The sequence below is a fragment of the Poecilia mexicana genome, unplaced genomic scaffold, assembly GCF_051168715.1.
Source record: "Poecilia mexicana isolate PSO_F unplaced genomic scaffold, ASM5116871v1 scaffold_13, whole genome shotgun sequence".
NCBI lineage: Eukaryota > Metazoa > Chordata > Actinopteri > Cyprinodontiformes > Poeciliidae > Poecilia > Poecilia mexicana.
This window is the reverse complement of record NW_028263382.1, coordinates 15498222-15524908: the sequence shown is the minus strand read 5'-3', so window position 1 is coordinate 15524908 and position 26687 is coordinate 15498222. Positions and strand designations below refer to the sequence as shown.

Here is a 26687-nt window from a genome sequence, read left to right as displayed (position 1 = left end):
ATTCATCCAGGAGCCAAAACCATGCACTAAAAACCTTCAGTGTCAATTTCCAAAATGCACCATTAAGTTGTGGGAACCTCATGCACAGAAAGAAGAAAGGGTGAGGTCAAAGGTGGTCTGAGTTTCCTGACCGGATGCCTCTTATTTACCACTGAGCCGAGTCTTTTCATGAGTGTGTGGTTCAATAATCAAATCAGATTAAATTCTGTACAATTTACTCCCTGGTTGAAAAAGACATCCAGACAAATACCAGAGGAGAGTTCAGCGTCTCTGCAGCTCTGCCGTACACAAAGGAGGACAGAGAGAAGAAAATAAAATTTTGGTTGAATGTACATTTCACAGTTGGAAAAACACTGAGACGCACTGCTCCATGGCTCTCCACTGCTTCATCCTCTCTCGAACATGTCACCGTTTTATTAATTTTCACTCACTACTTGAGAGAGTCACAGCTGAAGATCATTAGGGCTCATCCGAGGGCCCTTATGAGGGTTCCTGTGGAGTAGTATGCCTCAGAAGTGCCCTTGGCGGGCTGAAGTGTGTGTCTTGCTGACAAACTTATTGCCGGCTGATGAATTCCTCTGCTGAGACAGAGGAGAGGGACGCTGGAGTTCGGGTCAAGCACAAAAGGGAATTTCAGGGGGCAAAAGAGGACGGAGTGTGGCTTCGCTCTGGAGAGTCGCTCGAGAGCAGGCGTAGCGCTGTGGGTAATCTGCGTGCTCCAAAGGTCACAGGGGCAGATTGCGAAGACTCTGCCGACGAGCAGATCAGTAAAACGGGAGAGGTGGAGATGCTGAAGAACACGGGAGGAGCGACAGAGAGGTGGTTTGGGAGAGGGCCAGGGGCCACGAGGACGTGCTCTGCAGATTAAGTCAGGGTGATGTAGGCTGAGGCCTTCTCCTTCAGTTGTCTCAAACACAGATGACAGCTCCAGCTCCCTGTAAGGCACACAGATCAGCGACATCACAGATCAGACGTTCAATCACTGCGATCGTAAAGCCTGCTGGATTAATCTCTTGTTTCACACAGAGAGCCGAGTAACACTGTAAATTAAAGCTCGGCGAAGAGACGTGCACACGCTGCGTCTGTGATTTTGTAGATGCGGGGGATTTAACAAATAGTTTGGTTTGCAGTGACATTCGAGACTTTGTGACGTCTCTTAAAGACCTTGCAGGCCAGAGCTAAATTTTACCTCAACTTTAATACTTCCAAGTGGCTGGTAATCCTGCCTGAAGACGCAGAGAGCACTGAACGCAGCGCAGATGCTGAAGCGTGCACCATGTAAGTTCGCCATCCGTGAGACGGAAGCCTCGAGTGTTCACCTCCAGCAAGAGGCTGGCTTTCAGAACTTGCTTCTTCTAAATTAAAAGGCATCGCATGTGTGTGGGCAGAGCTTGACACTGTTACCAAGCGTTAAACACAAGTGGCACTGCTGGTGTATCTTCAGCCACTTTTACCATGGAAACAGGTTATCTTTCCACGACTCATTTCCATGACAACGCCATCAAACATCCTGAGGCAGCCATCTTATGTAGAAAAAAATGACAGTTTGATTTAAATAGATGTTCCTGCACCATTAATGGGATCATAGACACAGTGCCAAGTCTCTCTCTCTCCCGCTTTTTCTCTCTGTCTATCTTTCTCTTTCCCCTCTCTTCCTGTCTGGTGCATTCAGATTAAGACGATCCAGCAAAGAGTTGCTGCTTCCTCGCTGTTATATTTTCCCCTTCGTATGAAAGCATAAGACAAAACATGGCTGTTCTCCTGAGAGCAAAAAAAAAAAAAAAAAAGACAAGACGTTTATTCTGCACTGATGGCTAAAATGTTCTCAGATGACGGCTCTGGTTGGTGCAGTGTGACCAAAACCAGGCCTGTGAACTCCTTCGTAAGCAGCAACACTCGACTACAAGACTGTTTTAATGAACCAACTGTTAGCGCGTACCCTCTGGTGGTTCAGACATGGGAGGACTCAGACAGTACATGTGGTAGCCTCTGTCGCAATCGTCACAGAACAACAGCTGGTCCTACAACACAACAGAACAACAGATGTTAACATTAGTAACATGAACAACTTCGAAACGATAGCTGCAGGACTCAACAGCACAGATTTAAGTGTGTTGGGTTATTTGGGAATTGTAAATTTGGGTTGATTTTAATAAGCACTGGAAACAGTGTGGGCTTCAAGGAGGGAGTTAAAGTGAAAAATTAAGAAATGGCTAATTTCCTGAGTTTGTTTTTTAAATCCTGCACTCCAGCAACACACTGGAAAATATCTGCATTTAGACTCCTGTCTTAATTATTTCTTTGTATGTGCAATTAATGCTTAGGAAACTGTATCTGTCCTGGATCAAACACTATTAACATCAGCAGCTACAAGCTGATAAATTTGTTTTCTTACAGGCTATTGAAGCAACATTTACATCCACTTAAAAACTGATTCTATGGAAAGCAGAAACAGAATGTTTACCTGAATGTCTTTAATATGTGGTAGAAATTTAATTAATTAGTAAAACTGTGAAAAAAAAAAAAGATTTGTAATTTATTTTACAAACACAAGTACATCTTTAAAAAAATCAATTCTAAACAGTTTCTCGCTCTGGGTCAGTAGGCTAAACAACCATGTGGAAAAACACTGAGTTGACATTAACAGCCTGCACAAGGGGGTAAGCTACAAAACGTCATGGCTAAAGAAGCTGACTGTTCAGACCTCTGTCCTAGTGTGTTCACAGAAAGTTGAGTGGAAGAACAACGTGTGAGAGGGATGACTGCATGAGAAGATTGTCAAGATTTTGTGGGGAGTTTCAACAAGATTGCTCTGATTGGAGTCAGCACAGTAAGAGCGATTATGCACAGATGACTCTTAAACATGAGCTACATTTTTGCATTTCTTGTGTAAAGTGACCCCTGACCCAGACACATTGTAAACGTTTTATTTGGACTACGGAGGAAAAAAAAAACTGCATTGTTTATCAGCAGTCCAAAGTCTGCTTTTCAGAGAAAACTAAAATATGGTTTTCATTTGGAAATCAGGAGTTTGAAGTAAGAGTGAAGCGACACAGAACCCATGATGCTTGAAGTCCAAAGTGACGTTTCCAAAGTCAGTGATGGTTCTGGAAGTTATGTCGTCTGCTGGTTCTGGTACACTGGGTTGTCTGAAGTCCACACCATCTACCAGAAAAGCTTAGAGCTTCTTGTTCCTGACCGGTTTAGTGTAGATACTGATTTTATTGCCCAGCTGTTCGTACCTCCATACCTCATCGCATTGAAGCAGTAATTTATGCACAACCAAGTGTTGAGTTCATAGAATTGAACATACTTTTCAGAAGCCTGATATTTTCTATTAAAAATATATATTTTGTGTTGTTTATATGTAATATTCAGATTCTCTAAGGCACTAGACTTTGAGTTTCACTATCTGTAAGCCATAATCATCAAAATTGCAAGAAACAAGAGTTGAAATATTACATTCTGTGAGTAATTTATGGAATGCATTAGTTTTACCTTCCATTCCAAAGATAAAACTAATATTTAAATTAATTGCACAATGTTGTGGCACATGTGTTGTGACTCAAAACTTATGTTTTGGAAGGTTTATACTAAGGATTATGACTCCAAATATAGATTTTAGTAAAATATAAATATTACATAATACCAATTTTTAATAAAGAAGTCTCATGGGAAACTGTACCAAGTCACAGAAAAGACTGCTGACTTGAAATCTATATATAAAAAAAAAAAATCTTGATGTCCAAAGAATGCTGTGTCCTTCCATACTCCATGTTAACAGAAAGTTAAGGAAGAAAAAAGCATGGTGTGGTTTTAAAAAAGTACACAAGCAACTGGGACCACAGCCGTGGGAGGACTGTGAAGCAAAACTCATTTAAGAGTTTCAGGGAGATTTACAAGATGTGGACCAAAGCTGAAGTCAGAATTTCAAGACGCAGTGATGCATCCAGGAGACGAGCTGCAGCTGCAGCATTACTTGTTTTAAGTCACTCCTGAATCAAAGGCTTCAGAAGCATCTTACCTGAGGGACAGAAGAACTGGACCGGTGCTCAGGGGCCCAAAGTCACCTTTTCAGATGAAAGTATGTTTTGCTTTTCATTTCCAAATCAAGATGCCAGAGTCTGGATGAAGAGTGGAGGGCCGCAGAAGTTTCCACAGTCAGTGATGTTTAGGTGAGCCACGTCATCAACTGATTTTGGTCCACTGTGATTAATCCAAGTCCAAATCAATCAGAGCAGAGCCCCTCATGGTTTCTGCTGCTGACAAGCTTTTTGAAGATGCTTTTTGGACTGCCAAAGTACTGTCGCCTGCTTTAGTGGCCATAGTGGAACTGTGCTGGATCAGACAGCAAACTGACCTGACCCTACGTAAAAGCTGTGTAGGTGAGACAAGAAGAAGAGGAGAGACACAAAACCCAACTAAATATTTTAACTGCAGGCTGCCATCAAAACGACCTGAGCTTAATTTACACCTCAGCAGAGCTAAGGTGGTTGTCACACTATATTGATGCAATAATTGGAGCACGTATTGAACGCATTTAGCTTACACTACCTCAGTATAATTTTTAGTCAATTTTTATTTGTTTTTCAGCAATATTTTAACAGTACTAATTCATTATGTGTAAACTATTACTATCAACAGAATAAATGATTGAAATATTTCACTCTGTGTGTAATGAATCTATATATAGGCTACAAAAATTAATTAACTTTTAAGGGTCTCTAATTAATTCAGATGTGCTTGTACACTGAGTGTACAGTGTGCATGACTGTGTATTATGTGTGCATGCGTGCGTGTGTGTGTGTGTGTGTGTGTGTGTGCAGCCACATGTGTTTATGTAGCATAATGAAGGGATCCTACGTCATTCTCAGAGGTGCCACACAGGCTGCAGGACTTGCACTCGATGCACTGCCAGCGATAAGTCCTCACCGCAGCCGTCATGTTCACTGTGAACTGCAGACAGGACGGGTGGCCTGGGTGCACACACACACACACACGCACACACACACACACACGCGTACACACACGCACATACAAAAACATAACACGTGCACACAAGCACATGACCACACAGTTTTTACTGTCATTGCTTCTGTGTTTCTAGGAGAATCATTCACCATCTATATTATTTGTGCAATCTCGATTGTGTCATAGAAGAGAAATTGCATTCAATATAATAATGAAATAATGAAATAGCCAGTGTTTAACTTAGAAAGTTATGCATTCAGAAAGTAAATTTTAAAAAAAAAAGTCATTTCAGCAAAAGTAATGCATTTTTCCAGTACTCTAAAGCTTATTGCCCACATTTTATCCTTTCACTTCACAGGCAGATCCCAAAATACTTGAATATGATGAAAATCTCTGCGCTTGCTGTCACTCATTCCAGAAAGCGAAACTCATTCTGTATAGATTCATCACACATAGAGTGAATTCTTCAAGTCTTCATTTCTTGTAGTTTTGATGATTATGGCTTACATAAAAACCCAAAATTCTGTGTGTCACGAATTTAAATACTGTGAAAAAGTTCATTATTGGAAACTCATTGTGTCTCAGCATAATCAGCTAATTAACTCAAAACACCTGCAAAAGGATTCTTGAGTCTTTAGACGGTCTCTCACTCTGGGTCATCTGATGACACAATCATGGGGAAGACTGCTGACTGGACAAATGTCCTGACGACAGTCATTGACACCCTCTGCAAAAGGTCATTGATAAAGATAAAGAAGAGTTCTTTATTCAAGCATATTCATCAGCAGTTGGGTGTCATAGAAAAAGGTGCACCAGGAAAAGGGATAACAGAAGCCTTGAGAGGATTGCCAACCAAAATCAATGTAAGAATTTGGGGTAATTTTCCAAGGAGTGTATTGAGGCTGGAGGCAGAGCATAAGAAGCCACTACACACAGTCAAATCCTACACATAGGTTACCGTGTCTTACCTGGACTAAGGAGAAAAGTAACTGGACTTTTGCATAATGGTCCAACTTCCTCTTTTCAGATGAAAGTAAATTCTGCATTTGATTTCAAAATCAATGTCCCAGAATCTGGAGGAAGAGTGGAGACGGACATAATTCACGTTGCTTGAAGTTCAGCGTATGTTCTCCCCCATTAGTGATGGTTTGGGTGCCATGTCATCTGCTGGTGTTGGTCCACTTTGTTTTCTGAAGTCCACAGTAAAGAGCCACCATCTACCAGAAAAGCTTAGAGCACTTCATGCTTCGTTTTCCTGACCAGCTTTGTGTAGATGCTGATTTTATTTCCCAGCTGGACATCATACCTTCCCACAATGCCAAAGCTGAGCTTGACTGGCCAGGAATTTAGTCTGACCTGAACTCCACAGAAAATCTAGGGAGTATTGTCAAGAGGAAGATGAGACTCACCAGACCCAACAATGCAGATGTCCTGAATGCGGCTATCAAAACAACCTGTGCTTCCATTACAGCTCAGCTTTAGGTTTCAAGTTTGACTTGTAAGCCATAATCATCAAAATTAGAAACTCAGGCTTGAAATAATTGGCTTTATGTACAATTACAGTATAACAATTTCTAAAATGAGTGACAAAATTTTTTTGATTTTTCTCACAGCATTCAAATTTTTTAGATGCACCTGTGTTTTTCTTGGTTAACTACAACAGACATGGACACATTTTTTGGCATCCCTGGTAAACATTTGAAAAAAGGCTTTAAAAGTAAGTCATCTTTTATTACAACGGAAAAATATATAGATTTTTAGAAAAATGTAACTTCCAATGACAGTACTTTTAAGACTGAGGAATAATAGTTTTTAGCCAAATTGCCTGTGGTACAGTTATTGGCACACCTCACTATGTATATAAATGAAATAGAACTGAAGTGTTTTTATGTTCATACTACAGTCATTTGAACAACAGACCACAAGCGGAGCTCAGTGTTGGAGAACTGCAACAAAAGCATCTCTGTCATCTAAATGCCAACCACTGGGAATCATGCCTCCTACCATCACAAATGTAACTTTGTGGAGTCAACTAAACTGTACTGGGACTTTGAACTGAAACCATTTTCTCTTATTTTCTGAGCAGAGACTAAAATTTAGATTTTTGACAACAAACAGTAGAGAGTTCAAGTAAAACAAAATAAAACTATGTAGACGTAACCCTCACCCTCACAGTACTGCATGGTGGAGGAGCCATGATGCTGTGGGTCTGTTTCAATCTTGTTAAGAGTACAGGGTATTGTGAAGTCGTTGAAAACCAGGACACTTTCGCAAAAAAATCTGGTAACTTCTCCCAGTAAACTCAATGTGGGTCATCAATGGGTCTTTCAACAAGGTATTGAACCTAAAATATGGCAAAAGTTACACACAAATGGTTCAGGAGGTGGTACAGGCAATTGGCAACTGTGTCATTTTCTCAAAAACAATTAGTTGCTTGGGTGGGATTTTTCTCCCAAGTGAATAAATTCTCATTTAAGTGGAATTTTCTAAATGTTTGAGTTTAAGATTACACTCTTACAACAAAACATAATTTTTTAAGGCTTTTTACACAATATTACCAGGAGTGCCAAGAAATGTGGCCAGTGCTGTAAACTTTTAATAAATTTTACAACTCCTTAAGCTGCCATGACCTTCCATGTTAGCGGTTTTACAGAAAAGGGACCATACCAATGCTTTTTCATTAGCCCATTCACTACAGTTCACAGAAGTAATGTTTGTTCACTGATTTTTTATTTTTCAGAATAATAAAATGATGGACGGAATAAATATATATGTCTTTATACAGTACATGCAGTCAGAGATAGATACAAAAGTTCTGCACCAATTACACAACATTTTGTGGTTTTACATGCAAGCAAAATATACAATAACTTTCAGTTGCAAAACATGTTTGATGATGGGAAAATAACACAATCATTTATTATAAAAGCATCAGTCATGAGCAAATGGAAACATCCACTCTCAGAGATGTCAGTAGACTTATGTAACAGTCAGTTATTATAAAATGACAACTAGGGAAATTTGTTGTATTGTACAAGGTTGTTCAAATATGGCATTTCACTGGATCTATTTATATAAAATAATCTAAAAGTATTTCCCTCTTAGTACTAGGGAGCAGGATGTTTTCAAGGTTTCTAGCTGAACATAAGTCTACTAGCCCATATCCACGTATGAAACTATAGTTAGGCAGCTTTTTGGCAGCTTTGTTATTGACTGCATTGTTAGATCCTCATTTGTAAGTCGCTTTGGATAAAAACGACTGCCAAATGCATGAACATGAACATGAAAAGTTAAGCCTGAAATGATTCGTACATCTGGCAGATTTAGACGTAAAATCATTTTCAATCAATCAGAAAGTTTGTTTCTGACACAAATTGAGACATAAATCTCTAAAATGTTAATACAGCAATCAAACCTTTCTTACAACATCCTTTTTACATGTCTTAGCTGGTATTTTTTGTCTGGTGATGAGCTCCAAGTCTTTGAGACAGAAGGCCCTTCTTACCATCATCTAATCTCCAGCACAAAATCTCAAATCGGGATATTTGCTGGGCCACCATGAAACATTAATATTACTTCCAGTCAGAAGAAACATTAACTTTAAATCTAAATCTGTCAGTTGTATGGATACATTTGTATGTAATTTGAGTTTTTAAATGATAATTTGATCAGGGGTGTGTGATGTTAAAAACCCCTCATTTGTAGGACGGTTACACTAAAAACAATCACCTCACATTCTCAATAATTTCCAATAAAAACTCTGACTTGCCGTAACTGGGTAATTGTGACTTCATAGCCTTTCAGCCAGTACGGCAGTGTAATTTGTATATTGTGTTCTGGGAATTTATATGTGATATTTTAGAGCATGCGCACCTTGTTTGTAGAAAACAAAACCAAACAAAAGAACAGCAAAACAGAATAAAAAACTTTTGTTTATGTTTTAGCTTTCTTTCAAGCAATCTGATTTCACACTGTAGAAGAATCAGATATGTAATCACTAGAAATAGCGCGGTCACAAAAAACGCCTCAGAAGATTGAAAACATTACACTATAAAGTTATCAGAGACTCGATGTTCTGACTTTTATTTAAAGGGCTAAAATACAAAAAACAATGGCATGGTCCTTTAGTTTTTAAAGGGATAGTTCAGATCTTTTTGTTGAGGTTCCATAAGGTTATTTTCTATAATAGATCCCTCACCTGGACCAGGCAAATACCAAAATATAGAACAGTATTTGTAGTAGGTTTTAGTTAACTTTTTTTTTTCAATAGACTGTTGTTAACTTTGTTGCTGTTTGTCTATGCTAAAGTTAAGTTATTAAGACCAAGAATGGCAGAGGAACATATTATCCTCATTGCACAAACAATGGCCAAACACAAACTTTACTTCTCTCTTGGTGGAGTTAGAGCACTTTGACGAATTGATACGTCCCACATCTTCAAACCATTAAAAGAAAAAAACTTAATCTCTTGTAAACGTGATTAATATCAGCTGACTTAGTGCTGCATCCCACAAGTATAATTATTTTTACTTTCACATGTTTTATTTTCTAAAATCATCTGTCTGACATATGACATCTGTGTAGGACAGATGTCATATGTCAGACAACAGGGGAACTGATGATAACTTCACAGAACCTCACTTTTAAAAATCCAAGCTAACCCTTTAAGATCAAATTGGCTAAATCTCGTACTAGACGAAATACACATTTTTGGAAATCAAACATCTCCAAACTGTGGGTCATCAGATGGCTGCCTTCCTCCTGCCAATCATTCCCTTCTGCGGTGTCCTACCTGAGCGTCCACAGTCCGCACAGGAGATTAGGTCTTCGGGACAGCCCGTCTTCTTTGAGCCTCCAAGGCAAAAGTCGCAGTAGCCATTGGCAATCACTGAGCCGTCCGGTGCTTTCTTAGCTGAAAAAAGAAGAAAAAGCAGGCACTCTAGGTTAACTGCTCTCCGGAGAAAAAGGCGATGAAGAGCAAACTGTAAACTCATAAGTTAGAAATATGAAACGTTGTCCTGGGACAGGGACCCTGTGTCAGTCTCTCGACAGTAAGACAGATTGAAGACAGGTGAAAAACTAAAAGAGATCCACACAGCAGCCATCAGCGGGATGTGACAAAGGGTACCATGGAGTGTTACTGAAAGACTGTGATTACAGACAAAATGCTGAGATGTAAGACAAAAGAGAAGAAAAGAGACAAGCCACTAAGCCTCTGCTGTCCCGATTGTCTCGTTATGTTTGCTTAAAACAAATGTAAGTCTTCACAGGAACCAGGGACTCTCCAAACCAAAACTCATCCAGGAAGTGGTGCCTCCTGGGGGGAGGGGGGGAGCAGGTAAATAATGTTGGAAACAAAGACGAGGATGAGCAAGAAATGTAAAAACAGAAGGCTGAAGAGAACCGAGTGTATTTATTCCTGACGGAAAGATGCAGCGACAGACCTGGCAACACGCTGAGCACAGGAAACAAGTGCTCTGTGTGAATCTGTTTCATAATAATTATTAACAAGAGAGAGATTCCCCCTGCCTGCCAGACTGCTGTGCATGTACAGTATGTGGGCATGTCTGTGTGTATGTGTTCCACATGTAACCCCCAACCATCTCGCTTCCTGTCTCTCTGATGCTGATTGCATAATCCCTTTAATGGAAGCAATCACATAACTGCACTCTGTTGTGTATGGAGGCTTTCTTCTCCAAGATGTAATGCAGTGTACTGGCCCTTTAACAATGAGTCACCAAGCAGGATGGAGTCAAAACGCAATAGATTTCACATTTGTCAAGTTAAAAGCAGAAACTTCAGCCTGGTGAGCCTCTAATACCGAACCCTCTGATTCAGTACTTTGTAGAACCACCTTTTGTCTTCAGTCTTTTGGGCCTTGCACAACAACCGTAGTAAACTGATCTGAGCACAGACACGCAGTTGATTTTAAATCTGAAGACTTTCTTTCAGTGATCACTATCCTGTTGCTACTTTTTAATTTCCCTTGAGTTGTTCAAAGCTATGGATATTGTTTTACAACCTAACTTAGCTTTAAATTGCTCCACAACTTTCTCCGTGACCGTGCTGTGTTCCTTGGTCTCTGTGATGCTATTTGTTCACTACAAATCTTAGCCATCTCAACAAAAGAGCCTAATTTATAGATATTAAATTACACAAAGGTGGACTCTATTTACTGATTTTGTTTATTCTGAAGGCCATTGTTTAACTTTAGGTCCATCAGAGTAAATGTGTACCACACAATTATCTATTCTCAAATAAAATGAAGTTGCGATCGCAACTTTTAATGCAAATTCAAACATCATTCACAAATTTTGCACGGACTTGCAGCAGTTATAGCAACTACTCTGCAAATCTGACCAACCATGGAAGTGGACTTCAGCATTTTCTGTATTTCCTTCTTTTCTGACCAATCACTGCAACTCAGCTGAATTTTGACCAACCCTGTTAGCCTCCTAATTGAACTTCCTGTTTTAAATGCTGAACCTGCAAGATGAGAGCATGAATGATAGATACTAAATGGTAACATTTGCCTTTTTTTTGGCATTTTGAGATGTTCTGTAGAATTTTCTTATGTATACGGTACATGTTAACTTTAATAACCAATATGGGATTCTTTTTTTGCGCTTTGAAACCTCCTCAGGATATGATTTTATTTGTGTTAGGGGTGCTATTTCAAGACAGTACCTGAAAATGTCATTTTCACTTTAAATACTAACCATGTTAAAATCCTCTTTTTTGGGGAAGTTTATGTGAAGCAGTTTAAACTTTTTTGTAATATAATGTTATGGCAATAATAAACTTTTTTTTTTTTTAAGGTGCCACAACATTAGTAATTTAAGGAACAATAATCACAAAAAAGCACCTCGGCATTCTGGAGGGACTGATTATATACAATACTGCGTAACGATATTGATAAATGTCTCAATAAAATGTGATGAATGACTAAATATAGTCAGTGAAATGTGCTGACAGAAATGTTGTGGGTTATCCATTTCAGGATGGAGTCATGCTGAGGAGAAACAAACCATAAGACTGAAACACTCCAACACCTGCATGTCAACAAAACTACATTTTTGGTTGGTCCACAACATACCTTACCAGTCTTGAAGATTAGCAGATTATTCTAAGAATAAAATGCACACCTTAAAAGAGTAATTCTATTAGTCAACCCAAACATATGCTGAATTTGTCTCATACTTTCAGTGCTGAATAATTTGTAATTCTGAATGTAACACATACAGGAGGTTTTCCCCCTTTTAGCCTCTTTCAGGCCTGTTCCAATTACCTGAAGGAAACTGATCATGTCAGCTGTGTGTCTAAATGAGCACCCCAGTGCTTGTCTCTAATAAACTCTGACAACATGTCACCGATCCCTGCTGTATACAGTCACAGTAATGGATAGGCAACCACTGGCGTTTGTTTGCCATACGCTCTGCTTCCCCCCAGAGAAATCCCACATTTCTTGTCAACATAAATAAATAAAGAATTGTGCTGTCCAAACTTTCCTGCACTGTATGTTTTTTTTTTTGTTTTTTTTTAAATCATTAGTTGATTCAGCTGCAATACAGGGGACAAAGCAAGCAGGAAATGCTCTTCCTGATTTGCAGCTGCAGCTTCTCTCCAGGACATGAACACACTAGGATCTGGTCAAAAAGTCATTTTTAAGGAAGGTTCCTCGCTGAGTGAAATGACCCAGAAGTACTAAAGTGGTAGCCATGATGAGTGCTGTTCAAACTATCCAAATACTGAGGAAATGAGCTCCAGTGCTCCCTTTATTATCTCCTTCAGCAATGCATTCACTGGCCAACACTTTCTGAAAGCAAAAAGGGTGTTTCTGTCCCACAATGCTTTGCAGCTGCATCATTTAAATCCTCTGAAGAAATCTTGTAATGCAGTCAGACTATATGGGCAACAAATAGGTAAACAAATATGAATACAGTGAAGCGTGAAGCATCAGCCTATTGTATTGTATTTCATTTGCAGCTTCTTTGCAAATGTTTAATTTTTAATGATTACTATATTTTGCAGTAGCTGTAAATGACCATGTTTCATATCTTACACACTGAAAATTAAGATACTTGACGTTCACAGATTTTATTAAACATGACAATTTCAGCGCTGCCAATAAAAATCAGATGAGGTTGAATTTTGTCCATGTTGCTTTACAATTTTTCCAACAAAAAAAAAAAAAAAAAGAAAGGCTACAAAAAGGAAGTCTCAGCATTGTTACATCTGACCTGGTGTTCAACATAAGAGATTATACTCAATAAATTCACAGGCACTTTGTTCCCAATCTGCTGACTGCTTCACTTATATATAAATTAGCAGAGAGGATCCAGATAGTTCATATTTGTGCATTTTACCCGAAGAAGTAATTTACAACGTGGTGGTGACAGCAAAAGGAAATAATCTAAATACAGGAGAGAAAAAGATTATGTACATCTAGAGATGATGGTATAAAGTCGTAACCTGATCAAGAGTCATAAAACTGGCTAGCATTCTATTAGCATTGCTGTGATAATTGAGTAGTTTGTGACAGCACCGACCCAACAGTTCTTGCCTTTATGTGTGCGTGTGTGTATGTGTGTGTGTTTTTGTGACCTTTTCACTGAAAATCAAAGGTGTGTGTCAGGTGCTGTACTCTTAATTTGTGAACAGCGCCCGGGAGCAGTCCTTCAATGATCAAAGAGGAAAAAAAAGAAAAAAGATTGCCTGTAGACTACCATGTTCAAAGTGTTGGCTAGCGAAATCAAAGGAATACTGCATGTAAGAGTCACACTGGGACAATATATCTTCCTTGCATAATATCTGCATATTTTTTAATAAGCTCATTTAAAAGAAATACATAAAACATGTATTTTCTTTATCATGAACAGCTATTTATATTCTAGACTTCAAATAAAGTGTACAAATCTGAAAACAGTATGTGATTATTGTTCTTAGAAGTCTATTTTTTTTTTCACCAGGGGAAACGTTTACATGCTGGTAATCATATTACCACCAGGTGGCGGTAATATTGCTTGCCTAACAACATAATCCTTTTCTGAGCATTTTTGTGCGACAAAAACAAAGGAGGAAAAACAAACAAATACTACATTTACTGCCATCTTAGATTTATTGGGAACATTTTTGAAAGTGCAACAGAACGTTACGACAAAGCACACAACTACCCCAGTGACGGACCAGTGAAAAAATGGTCTGTCAGTGGAATGGCTCTGCACCCAGGGCAAAGTTTTATCAGGGGGCAGAATGAATGTGTGGGGAAAACCTTTCTGTTGCTCATCAAAATTTCTATATCAGGACTTTAGCAACACTGGGAAGCATTGGGAAATCAACTTTATTAACAGACCAATATGTTAACGACTTGAGTCTGTGTTAATTTTGGTGACAACATTTTCACAATAGCCATTTTTACATATAAAAGCAAGTTACAAATAAAACATCCTTAATCCATTCTCTATCCATTGTCTTTACTAACATTTCCATGTAGTTTCTCTAGGGGGTAGGAAGGTTTTATTAGCTCCTCCTGCTCAGTTCTGGAGGGAATAAATGACTGTAATGCCTAATTGCCATCTTTGGGTTTGGGGCCGTATGCTGAACTGGTCGCCAATGAGACTGAGTCTGTCTGAGGTGAATGGCTGTAAGCGTTCGATGCCAGGTGTGGAGTCGTGTGAGTGAGTCAATACTTTTGCTTTGCAATTTAGCATAATGTGTAATCTTAGGGAGCTGTAAAGGCGAATGGATCTTCGTCCTTCAGATCAGACAATAATAATAACATGTAGTCTTTCACTTAATGTCACTGACATCTTTTAAATTAACTTACAGTCACAGCAATACGTTTCACAAGACCTAAGAGTAAACAGATCAATGCTTCTATAGCTCTTAATAGTACTAATAAGATGCAGTTTTTTATCTAAATGGGATTTATTTCCATTTTTATGCATGGAGGCTGGAGGTGCAACAACATTAAATGCACCGAGGCTAAAGGAGCTGCTTATGAAAGGGTTTCACTCCTGGGGTCTTATGAGGACAGGTTTGCGCAGAGTGTACCGCAGCCACTGCAACACAAAGTGATTTTATGTTTCTCTCAACGCTTGAGAGAAACATTAAATTTACCACAAGACTTGAGTTCAGTATTTTATTTTGGAGCTATTTATTAGCCCCATGTGAGTAAAGTTCCTTATAACTGAATTATTAAAAGGATGGATCACTGTGGCCCTCTCTTTATATGTGCATGCTGCGTATGCGTGGGGCAATGGGAGGGGGCAATATTGAGAAAAAAAAGTGTTTTTGATTTTGAAGCAGCATATAAGTATTTCAAGACAAAAAGTATTAGTTTTTTTTTTTCCAATTTTCTTTTTTTCTAACTTTTTGTACTTCCACCCTACATTGAATATTAAATTGTTCATTTTGTATAGACAAATAAAACTTAACGTTGCACCAGAATAGAATGCTGCAATTAAATAAGAATCCCTCCAATGGATCCAATCAGAAACAATCAAACTTAATATAACTGAAAGAAAAACCTTCTTTTGAGGCACAAATCTACGTAAAAACATGGAACCACTCCTGCCAGGGCCACAGAAGAACTGTGATCAAATTTCTTTTTAAAAAAGCTGCAAAAATGGTTCCAGTGGAGACTTCATGCATGAATGTGTGTTTATTTATTAATAAACCAACAGAACCAGACGTTGACTGAGAGTAGCAGGAGGATGCGTAAAGCTGCAGGCAGGGCTGAGGTACGCAGGCCTGAGGTCAGTATAAACATATTTCTGTCTTCTTGCTGTGGTCAAGTACATTTCTTTCATCTTACTGTTTTATTTGGACTCATTGCTGTTGATTGGAGCTCAGATTCCCTGGTGGAATAAAACAGACACACACACCCATGCACACACACACACATCTAAAACACATTCCGTCTGCTTTCTGTCTTTTTTATCTGTCTGTGTGTATCTTTGTTTGCTTTGCCTCTCCCTATGTGTGCATGCTTTCAAGGCCCCTAGAGAGTGAATCAGCAGGTCCTGACGTACGTGAGTGAGTCGGGGCTGCCCGCTGGCCTGCCTGCGCGAAAGGGGGAAAAGAAAAAGAAAAAAAAAACAACTCCCATCAATGATTAAACGCTTGTGGCCATGTTTCAGAAGCCGCCTGCAACCACAGACACACTAGTGCTGCCAAAGAGAGGGAGGGGAGGAGAAAGAAGGGTGGAAAACAGTAACAGAGGGAGACAATATAGAGGAGTGGAAACGAGGGGGGAAAATAGAGACGATACACATGGCAAGAAGAAAAAAGAAATAAAGTGACCAAGAGAAAAAAAGAGTTGAATCTGTACTCTTTTTTATATATATATATATATATATATATATATATATATATATATATATATATATATATATATATATATATATATATATATATATATATATATATATATATATATATATATATATATATATATCTCCTGACAATTCCTTCCTGCTTTACCCCCATCTCCAAATTTTTCTCCTCCTTTACCTGACCATCTTCTCCTCTCTCTCTCCCCTCCTCTGCTCTCCTCTCTCTTCTTCCAATTACCAGGAGGAGTACGAGCAGAACCGCACACTTCACAGCTTTCAAGTGTTGGAGAGAAATCCTCCTGGGAATTATCCAGCAAGAGATGAATTCTCAAATGGTCCCTTCGACTCCCCAACACCAACCCTTCTCCCCATCAGCCTCCCCCCGCCCCAACAACTGTCTCATTTTCTCCTCTTTTCCTCCTCCTTGCTGCTCCTTCATTACAATCTGCTGTTATTTTGCTTTCGAGCTCTTGTCCCTGAATCCTTTTGTTTTCACTCGTGTCTCATCTCTTTCACTGAAACAAGTGTTTTCTCCTGTTTTATCTTTGTCAAATTACAAACAATATCATAATTGATGAGCATAGTGCAGAATATTACTTTAACAAAGTCTTTATGAATATAGCTTAGAGGAGTGCTAATTTCCCTGCTGTCTGACCTAATTCATTAAAATATTGCCGTCCTTTCAAAGACTTTCAGTAGGAAGGAATCCATTTAAAATAGCCCAAATTATCAGATCTATTTGACTTGAAGCTTTTATTATCTCACTCTTTAGTTCAACAGGTTCATTTGTGAGTCGTGCAGCTAATGCTGTTCTACTAGACCACCGAATGGGAGTCACACCAAAACTGCTGTGCAGAGACAAAATAGTGCATGAACAACACAAAGAAGTCATTATCCTGTGTCAATATGTTTAACCTCAGAAATTAACCCTGATTTTGCTGATAATCAGTTTTTTTTTCCCTCCAACATCTCTCTGACCTAATATTTAAAACTCATGAGGTCAAGAGCAAATTAGAGGAAGAATCTCAGAAATATTAAATCAGATCCGCATTTGCAATACAGAGCATGTGCAGTTCAGGGGCAACTCTGAAAAATCTACTTATTTCAAATAATGTTAATAAACATGAATATATTCTCAATGAAACCCTATTAGTACAAGATGCTGTGGATCAGAACGTGCCCCTCATTAACCAAGGTCCTGTTTGTGGTTTGTTTTAAGCCGCAGGAGATGTAGCAAACATGAGGAAGAAGATGACGTAGTCAGAGGAAACCAAAAGTAAATTATGACCATGGTGAGACATGGTGATGGGAGCATCATGCTGTGGGCTTTTCTCTATCAATGACAAGGTGGTCAGGCTTGATGGGAAGATGTGTGAAGCTAAATACGAGGTACGTCTGGAAGAAAGGCTGAAACGATTTGGTGCTGGAGCAGAGGTTTACCGTAATGACAGTACACATGAAACAACATTATGATCGACAACCTTATTCCCTTATACCATTACTCTCATTATTTGTTTTCTTCTTGAGTGATAAAAGCTTTATGGCCCTTTGAAAAAATATAATTGAGCAAATTATCTAAATGTGTTCTATAAATTGAACCTTTTCATGATCAAAAAGCTAAATTTTATTCCTAAATTAACCTTTTACAAAGTGAATATGCATTTTATAGAATAAAGATTTGCATTTATGGAAGGGATTATAAGGAAAAGCATAAGGCTTGTGGCCTAAAGAGAAAAAAGAGACTCCTTGTTCCATAAAAGTTTCATTCTGCTTGAAAACTCACAGCCTATAATTTTTCACCACTTTCAGACTTAAATACAGTTTTATGTTATTTAAGTTATTAAGAGCCAATGAAGCCTAAATAGTCCCATGTCAAATAATAATCTGATGATGAACTTTCTTTTGCCAATAAACCAACAGCGTGACAGGACTGTTAGTATCCAAGTCAAGGGTTATTCTTTTCTATTCACACTTTTTTACCCTTAACGTTAGATATTATTCAATTTCACCTATTTTGGGTTGATATGGCTTGTAAACCTCAACCATGATGAGTCATATTGATCCCAAAACTTGTTAAGCAAAACAATCTAAAATTTGGCAGATTTGTTCCCCCCTGAAGGCTGTAACATTTCTTTGGACTTATTATTGTCTTATGACTTTTGTACTTCCACTGAAGAAGTGTTAGCTTTGACCTTTCTGCTTGAATGCGTTGATGTTTCTCACTGTCTTCTAAATTACTTTTTTTTATAATTCATTTCAGTTTTTTTCCATCTCTGTGTCTGCTGCTTGATTTTACCTATAATGCATAATATCTTAATGGCATTTGCGACTCTAATGGACTGACTAAAGTAATTGAATATTTTTTTGTGTGTGTTTTCTTTCTTTCTTTTTTGGTTCTCTGCAGTTATCCAAAAGTAAGCAAAGCCATTACTGATTGTAGCCATTTTGTTCTAGCTGTTCTTTGGACTCAGGACTGCAGGGCTTCCAGTTTGGCAGGTGGAGATGGAAGAAAGAAATGAGGATGAGGAGTAAGAGGGGGGAAATGGCAGAAGCCAAGGTAAGGGTTTGAGTGAAAGTGAAAAAACGAGGAGGAAGACAATGAGGAAACAAACGGGAGCGAAGGAAAGGAAACAGGAAAAAAAAACTGTCTCCATGTTGTGTCGAAGCAGCAGTGTGTGAAAACACACACTCTGCACTCCTGTCGCCTCGCTGCTTAATGAGGAAAGCCTCTGAGGGGTAGCGCACGCAGACACAATGAGAGCACACACATGCACGGCCAAAATCACACACATACAGTAGGGAGCACACGTGCACACACAGAGATTTACAGCGATGCCTTTGCATAATAACTTTGGCTGTCCAGTTTTACTTCCGTCCCCTCCCCCCCACCGCTGCTGCTTGCTCTTTTTAACATCTCTAACCCCCTCTGCAGCCACACACACACATACATATACACTGTATACATGTAAAGTTGAGGATGTTGTTGAGAGGACAACAAGGGCTGAACGGATGCAGAGGAAACCAGCAGCACATACTTCACATTCACACTGACACTATCCCAAATGCTTAGGGAGACATTTCCAGATTTTTTTTATGCAGACAAGGAGACATAGATGCAGTCAGATGGAAACCGTCAGTCACAGATGAAAAGTCACTGGCTTCCTTCCTCCCTCTCGCTCTCTCTCTCTCCCTCTGCTTCTGTCTTCTTCCCATCCTCTTCCTCTTTCTTCCTCCTCACAGTTTCTCATTATTGCTTCTCCTCTCTCTGTTTCTGATTCCATCTCTTCTACGCTTCATTGTGCTTCTGTTTTTTTCTTTACTTTTCATGTTTCATCTCTTTCTTCGTTGGGTTTTTTTTGTTTTTTTTGCCTGCTCCTGCTTCACTCTTGGAGAGGAAATTGGAACTCTTTGCTGCAATCCATCTGTTGTCACACTAATGCTTGCGCCAGTGCCACCCCCCCATACCCGTCCTCTGTTTTTCCCTAAAAACCTGCTCCTTTTATTCCCCATCTCTGTCTTCACCACACCCATCCCAACCTTCAGCCTTTCACATGCGCCGCACAAAGACACAAGTATTACCTCCACTCGTGTCCACTCAGCAGCTTGCGTAACTCTCGGTGCATTGTGGGACTGGATGTGTGCGTTTGTGTGTGCAACGTGAGTCGGTGTGCCGAGATGACATTGCAAAGTAAAGAGGACGGAGGCTGTTTTGGTGCATAGTAAAAACTTGATATATGGCTGCACTGTAATCACACTGACCCAAGACAACACACGCCTACACACACATGCATACACACCATCTATCTATCAGGCTCTACAGCCTCCTGAATGTGTGCGCATACAGTAAACAGACGCACGTGCAAATAAATGGCCCACGCACACAGTCACACAACCTCCCCATAAATCATGCATGTAAAGAAATCAGCCTTACAGTGGGACTATGTGTCTGTGTGTGATTATTTTGTGCAAATGTGCTCACATTTGCAAACTCTCAGAAAGAGCCACTTAGCCAGCACAGACCAGTGTCCCCGTCGATAAAGAGTTAAAATGCAAATTATTAATCCTATTTGGTTCCAGGGGAGAGAACCGGCTGGGAATGCGACTGTGAAATCTTGTTTGAATTGCGCCCAGCCTCTCATGGTCCACTGTTCAGCGTGTCGGCCCTGCACCATCATGTGGAAATGTCAGAAATTACCACTTGGGACAAAGCAGAGTGCATAAAAGGGGGAGAATTTCAGACAAAAAAAAAAAAAAACTGGAGGTTGAGGGGGTGAATCACTGCATCCCATTTTTGAGAATATTCTGCTCGGAAATATGGAGTTTTTGTCAGTGGAGCAGGTTTCTTTGGTTTGCTTCCATTCATGTGTTTATTTCAAACAGATTTTAAATGCAAGTGGCAACAGTTCCTGCACCAGGTTTGGCAAGTTTCCCAGGAAGAACCAAATTATTACTCCACTGTGAAAAAAATGTTTTGAAAAAATAATCCCCATCAGACCAATTTTCTGTGCTCTAGTAGAGATAATTTGACCGGTAACCAAGGTAGTGCTGATTCTTATCTCTTTCAGAAGGTTTACACCAATTTCTTTCATTCGCAGACAGTAACAAAACAAGAAACAGATGTAAAGTACGGCTAGATTAGGTTGGAGGCTGGCCGGCTGTGGTTGTGCGAGCTGAGGGCTTTTCCAAACACGGCCAAGACAACTAAAGAACCGCAGAACAACCAGCCGGCAAGCCACAGCACCACATCATGAGACAGAATACCAAATGAAGCAGACTCCAATATTACGCTGCCTTTACCAGTCGGAGTGTCAGGGGGGATCTATATGATGAATCATGAAGAGATTTTTCCTGGTCCTCAACTCTGTGCGCCTCGCTCTGCTTCCCTCTTTGTCTGCTTTCCCTCACTCCTCCCATTCTTTATGTTATTTTTAATGAACTCCTCTGAGCGCCTCTCTCGCTCTTGTCTGCTCTTGAACTTCTCAGATTCTGCTTTTCTTTATTTCTTCTTCTCACTATTTCTGATCTTCCCATAACTCTCCTCTCTTGCCCCTCTCCTCCTCCTCGTCCTCCCTTTTTTTCTCAATCTGTCTCTCTTTTCAATGTACATAGCTGTGTACTCTTTAGGAGGGAGCCCTGGCGGTATCTATGGCAACCGGATTGCTAGGCAACAGCCATTTCTCCCCTTCCTCTCTCTCGGCACTGTGTGGCAGCAGCAACAATTAACCAATCAAAAGCGCAGAGGGAATGTCAGAGTAAGTGAAAAGTTCAAAACAAATCCATGTCTGAGCATGGGCTACAAGTACGCATCCAATCAATAAGTATCGGCTGTTAAGGTTATCATGTCTGACTTTACAGAGTTCTTTTGAATGTATCCCAGGCCTTTTATTTAAACGTAATCAAAATACCCAAAAGATGTCTTGTAGATCCTTTCAAGGATAAGTTGTGACTATTTGTCACAGATAAATGGATACTAAATTGTGGCACATAAATGACAGTTGAACAAGTTTTACCTTGGTTTATTCTCAATCAGGAAGAGTTGAATGTTTACAAAAATATGCTGGCTGGAAACAAGAGAGACATGTTGAGAAATTGTTGATTTTCAGCTTGATCAACCATGACTGGCTGGTCGGAAACCCAATTTCACAATTGATCAGTGAACCCACCACATTTGAGCGCATTCAACAACACTCTTAGGTGAGGATGTTGTTACAGAAGAATCAAAATATTTGTTTTCATCGTCAGTGAGCTGTTTAAAAATGAAGCCATTTAAAAGAAAACTGTATTTTGTACAACACACACACACATATATATATATATATATATATATATATATATATATATATATATATATATATATATATATATATATATATATATATAGCAAAGTTGCTCAGCTCTAAGCTTTCAACTTCTGCCTGTTGTGGATTATACTGGATTTGGAAACATAAGCAGTCTTTTGTAAAGGTCTACATACACTTGAAGTCAAAGTTTTAGTAATTCCACCCCTGGCAACTTGCACTAATACCTAAAATAAAATGTTAAAGACACTTTTAAAAGCACACATTTGTTTTAAATTATTGGCAAAACCCTCTTTCAGATCAACTTCTCCTTCAAACAGTGCCGCGACGAACTCTCTGCTCATAGTGTAAATAATAAATAACCCTCAGGAAGGCAGAGAGGCTAGAAAAAATATAGAAAATATTGTGAATGTTGGTGAATTTTAAGTCAGAAGATTATATCCACTTGTTAAAAAAAATTTTTCCTCCCTCTCTATTTACAAATCAGACTGTTTGCCTGTTTTTGATCTCTTAGGATTAGATTCATTATTATTTAGTGATCGCCATAATAATCAGAGAGGGAGTTTTTTTAGTTATACATTCCTGAAGTCACATTTTATAAAACAGGTTAACAGTCATTTGGATTTTAAATTAAATAAATAAAATTTTACTGTAAAATATATATAAAATCCATTTTTATGGTCACAGTACATCACATAGTCCATACATATTCTTTATACTGTGTGAGGTATTATACAGTATATTACTCCAAGTGTTCAATCATTTGCCTTTACCTTAACATAAACTTTAATGCTTCCCCATTCTGACAAAATCTTTTATAAATGTGTTGAACTGCTTCAGCCACAACAGCAACATCTTCTTCTAGAGGAGCATTTCTGTGGTCAGACACTGATGTTGGACGAGGATACCTGGCTCATTGTCTCAGTTACATTTAATTCATATGATGTTCTGTCAGGCTGAGGCCACGACTCTGCACAGACCGGTCAGGTTTTTTTACACTGATGAATGATGGATGACCATCATTCATCCATGATGGTCATTCATCCAACATGTCATGTTGGAGCTGAATTTGTTATCTATCCCAAACTGCTCCCACAGTGTCAGGATCATTAATAAAATGTGCTGGTATACTTCTGTCATTGAAAATACAGCATCCAAGCCAAATTCCCAAAATTTACACTTTACACATAAAAGCGCTTTTCTTCTGGCAACTTTTCTCCTGACTCATCCATTTGATTGCTAGTAAGAGGCATGATTCAAGCAGTGGCAGCACACTTTTCACCACCACATCCAATGCTCTGCATTGTGCTTGACAACATAAGGTTTGCGTGTTGCTGCTCAGCCATGGAAACCTGCTGACTGCAGAAGGTTGGTGACGTCCGTGCAAATTGTTCCTCAGTATCGAAAAATGTCCTCTGTTTGACTGTTTGTAGACAGCTGGTAGAGGACAGGGACGCCATTTTAAAAACACAAGGCAGAAAAGTGAAAAGGAGGGGGGACATAATAACCCTCAATGTTGAGAAGGTACAGAGGGAAACTGACCTTCAAAGGGCTCAATTACATGTCGCACACACACAGATAGGCACTGGAAGTTGGGCATGATTGGCCGTATGGTACGTTTGCACAACTAGCTGGCAGAATCACACACACAAAGATGCTAATGCATGTGTATGCAGAGTGTGTGTGTTTTCCAAAGCTCACATGCAAATAAACACACAAGAATTCAGAGTGTCCCTGCTGCTCCACACTGTAGGACCGTCTGTCCGTCCAGATAAAGTGGGCTCTGAATCTCAGTTCTGATTTGAGAAAGGGAGGGGGGTATTTAATGACAACTGCACCCCCAGCCTCCTCTTCCTCTTTCCTATCCTCCCGCCATTTTTGTTTTCAATATACTTTGGTCTCAGTCACACCAGGATGTCTCTCAGTTTGTAACCTTTTCCTGAGATTTCCCTAACATTCCGATCCATACCTATAAAACCAATTTACAGGTGTGGCGCTGCAGGTCCGACCTCGAGCAGAAGCACCCCCCGCCACCGCCACTACTACATCTCCACAGACACCTCCTCTTTGTCTTCTACCCCCACCCCTCCCAACATCACATCAATGCCAAAAGAGACCTCCACACCTCCACCTTACCCTCTCTCCCTCCCTCTACACCTCCAACCTCTTCTTCTCCTGTTTGGGAGCAAAAGGAAAAAAACACTATATGTGGTGCAGTCATGAATTTTAATGCCACTGCTCAGTCTGAGTAAACACTACATTGGCTCGCATTCAGATATATATATGGGCGATGTTCATAATGGTGGATGATTTCAGAGACATTAGACGCGAAACAAAGAAGAAAATAATTGTGAGGGGAGCCAAAGCTGATTGATGAAGCAAAACACGGGGAGACAAAATGGAAAATGGGAGAGGCAGGAAGGGAAGGAGGAAGGGGAGAAGAAAGTAGTGAAAGATGGACCAAGAGAATGAAGGAAAATCTCATCTCCTTGTGGAATAATCCGCCATTTATCACACTGATGGTAAGGAACAGGAAGGGAACGCTTCAGAAACGATCTCACAGCTTCTGTGATAAGTTTCTGTAAGTAGCAGCTCACACTCCTGTTGTGGTAGCTGCATACATGCTATAGCGTCTAGACAGCCAGGATATAGCATAAATTATGCATGCAGGTTTTGCTCTGAACTAACAGATATATTAATATTATTACACGTGTGGCGATATATAAAAGGGTGGACCGCTCAGCAGATTGGGTTAATGCATATTGACGCATACACATTCACATCAGCGCATACACACTCAATCGCACGCGCACACGCCTTGCAAGTAAATGTGCACGCACACACACACACTGCCACCCTCCAAAAATGGCTAAGCTTCCTTTTTCATTTCAGCAGAGAAGATTGCATTTTCTGAAGCAGTGTGTGTGCGCGTGTGTATTTCTGTGTCAGGAGGGAGTGTGTGTGTGCGTGTGTGTAGGTGTGTGTGTGTGTGTGTTGGAGGGGAGCACATTAAGTGATTCAAATGCTGTCTCTCTTGCACTCCTCCAGTGAAGAGACCCAGAACTCCAGCCTGACCATATAAATATATATTTATATAGCCAGGGTCAGTTTGTTGTTTAGGACAGGCCAATTTAAAAGCACACTGCCAATTAAATAACAGGCAGCACAGCTTCAGCCTGGACAATGTTGCAGTGCAGCATACATAGAACAGATAGGGTGAGTGTGTGTGCTTGTGCACTGTGCGTTTATCAGCTCTGAGCAAATTGCTTGCTTTTTAAGACCTTGCAGAACAAAGAAAAGAGATACTCCTTTTTTCAAAATGTCTGCAACTATTTCTGTTGCCTTTCCGCAAAAGAAAACTGTAGCAATTTCACTAAACATTACCAACCAAAGCACAACTTCTCTCCGGATTAATAGATTCTGTTTCCCTTAAAGGAGTGATCAAAAACCAACAAAGCATAAAGACACAAGGTACCGTAATGGTGAACACAATCCACAAACCGACCCAGAAAACGAAACATTCTGAAAGATAAAGATTGTGTGCCGATTTAAGCCTGCAGCTGACATAAATGGACTTTAGGGTTTGATTCTAGACTTCAGCATTTAGCAGAATCTGTGTTCTTGTACGTCACCAGAAACATTTCATAGTCTAAATCAGTCAGTACAGAAAAAAACTGCTAATTTCCATACATCTCTGAGTTCTACTCAACAGAATACAAAGTTCTGTGAATTCTAAGTAAATTTAAAGAGATGGTTCCAGATATACATCGTTGGCAACATTTATTGGCATCCCTGGTTAAAACATGCACAAAAACCTTATAGCAGCACAATAATCCCACCATTAAAAATTTTATTTGATTGGAATCTTAATAATGAGTGAGATTTCTAAAAAAAAAAAAAAAAAAAAAAAAAAAGCTAAAACTAAAACATCAGGTGCATCCTACAAGATTCTTAATGCTGTGTGATATTCAGTATGTTTAGCTACAAGCATGCTAGGAACCTACTAGTACGACCATAATAGTGTGGTAAAAATAATTTTCAACAGGACTGTAAATTACAAGAAATTAAACTCAGCTCAACACCACAAACATAAGAGTTTTTATCCTGTTGACAGCGCCAGAACAATATCTCTATCACGTTAGCCTAAAACTGGCCTAAGGGGAAGAAAGCATTAGTAAACAATATGGTGGATATTCGTTTACAACCTCATGATATTATGCACCAGTGAACTAATGGACACTTTGTAAGCTATTGAGCCATGCTGAGAGCGGTAAATGAAAACATACACACACTCAGGGTTTAACTATAAAGAGCGCTATGGATTAAGAGGTCTGTGACAGTATTACTGGTGTTTGTTCTTTAGAGCTGGTGAATGTTGTGTGAAGAGTCATTTGTTCTCTCATTAAGCCGGTATGTAACCTTGCAGCTGATTCAACAAGGTTAAAGCATGTTGCATTGATTAGAGTCTTTTTTAAATTACTTGAGGCATTACACTTTAGATGCATCTGGAGATACATCTATGATTTTGTTTCTGTGCTAATCCAGAAACTGAAGAAAAAAAAAAAAAAGCAAATATGAGCTT

General features: G+C 39.4%; 1 protein-coding gene across 1 annotated transcript in view; it reads right to left on the bottom strand.

Moving 5' to 3' along the window:
• Positions 1-514: 514 nt before the first annotated feature.
• Positions 515-26687, bottom strand: part of dpf1 (double PHD fingers 1) — a 58518-nt gene continuing 32345 nt past the window's right edge. The window contains exons 9-12 of the mRNA XM_014980806.2: positions 9764-9883; positions 4864-4976; positions 1940-2021; positions 515-935 (exon numbers count right to left, since the gene is read on the bottom strand). Coding sequence (XP_014836292.2) covers positions 865-935; positions 1940-2021; positions 4864-4976; positions 9764-9883 — 386 coding nt within the window. The 3' untranslated portion in view covers positions 515-864. The remainder of the gene's footprint in view (positions 936-1939; positions 2022-4863; positions 4977-9763; positions 9884-26687) is intronic.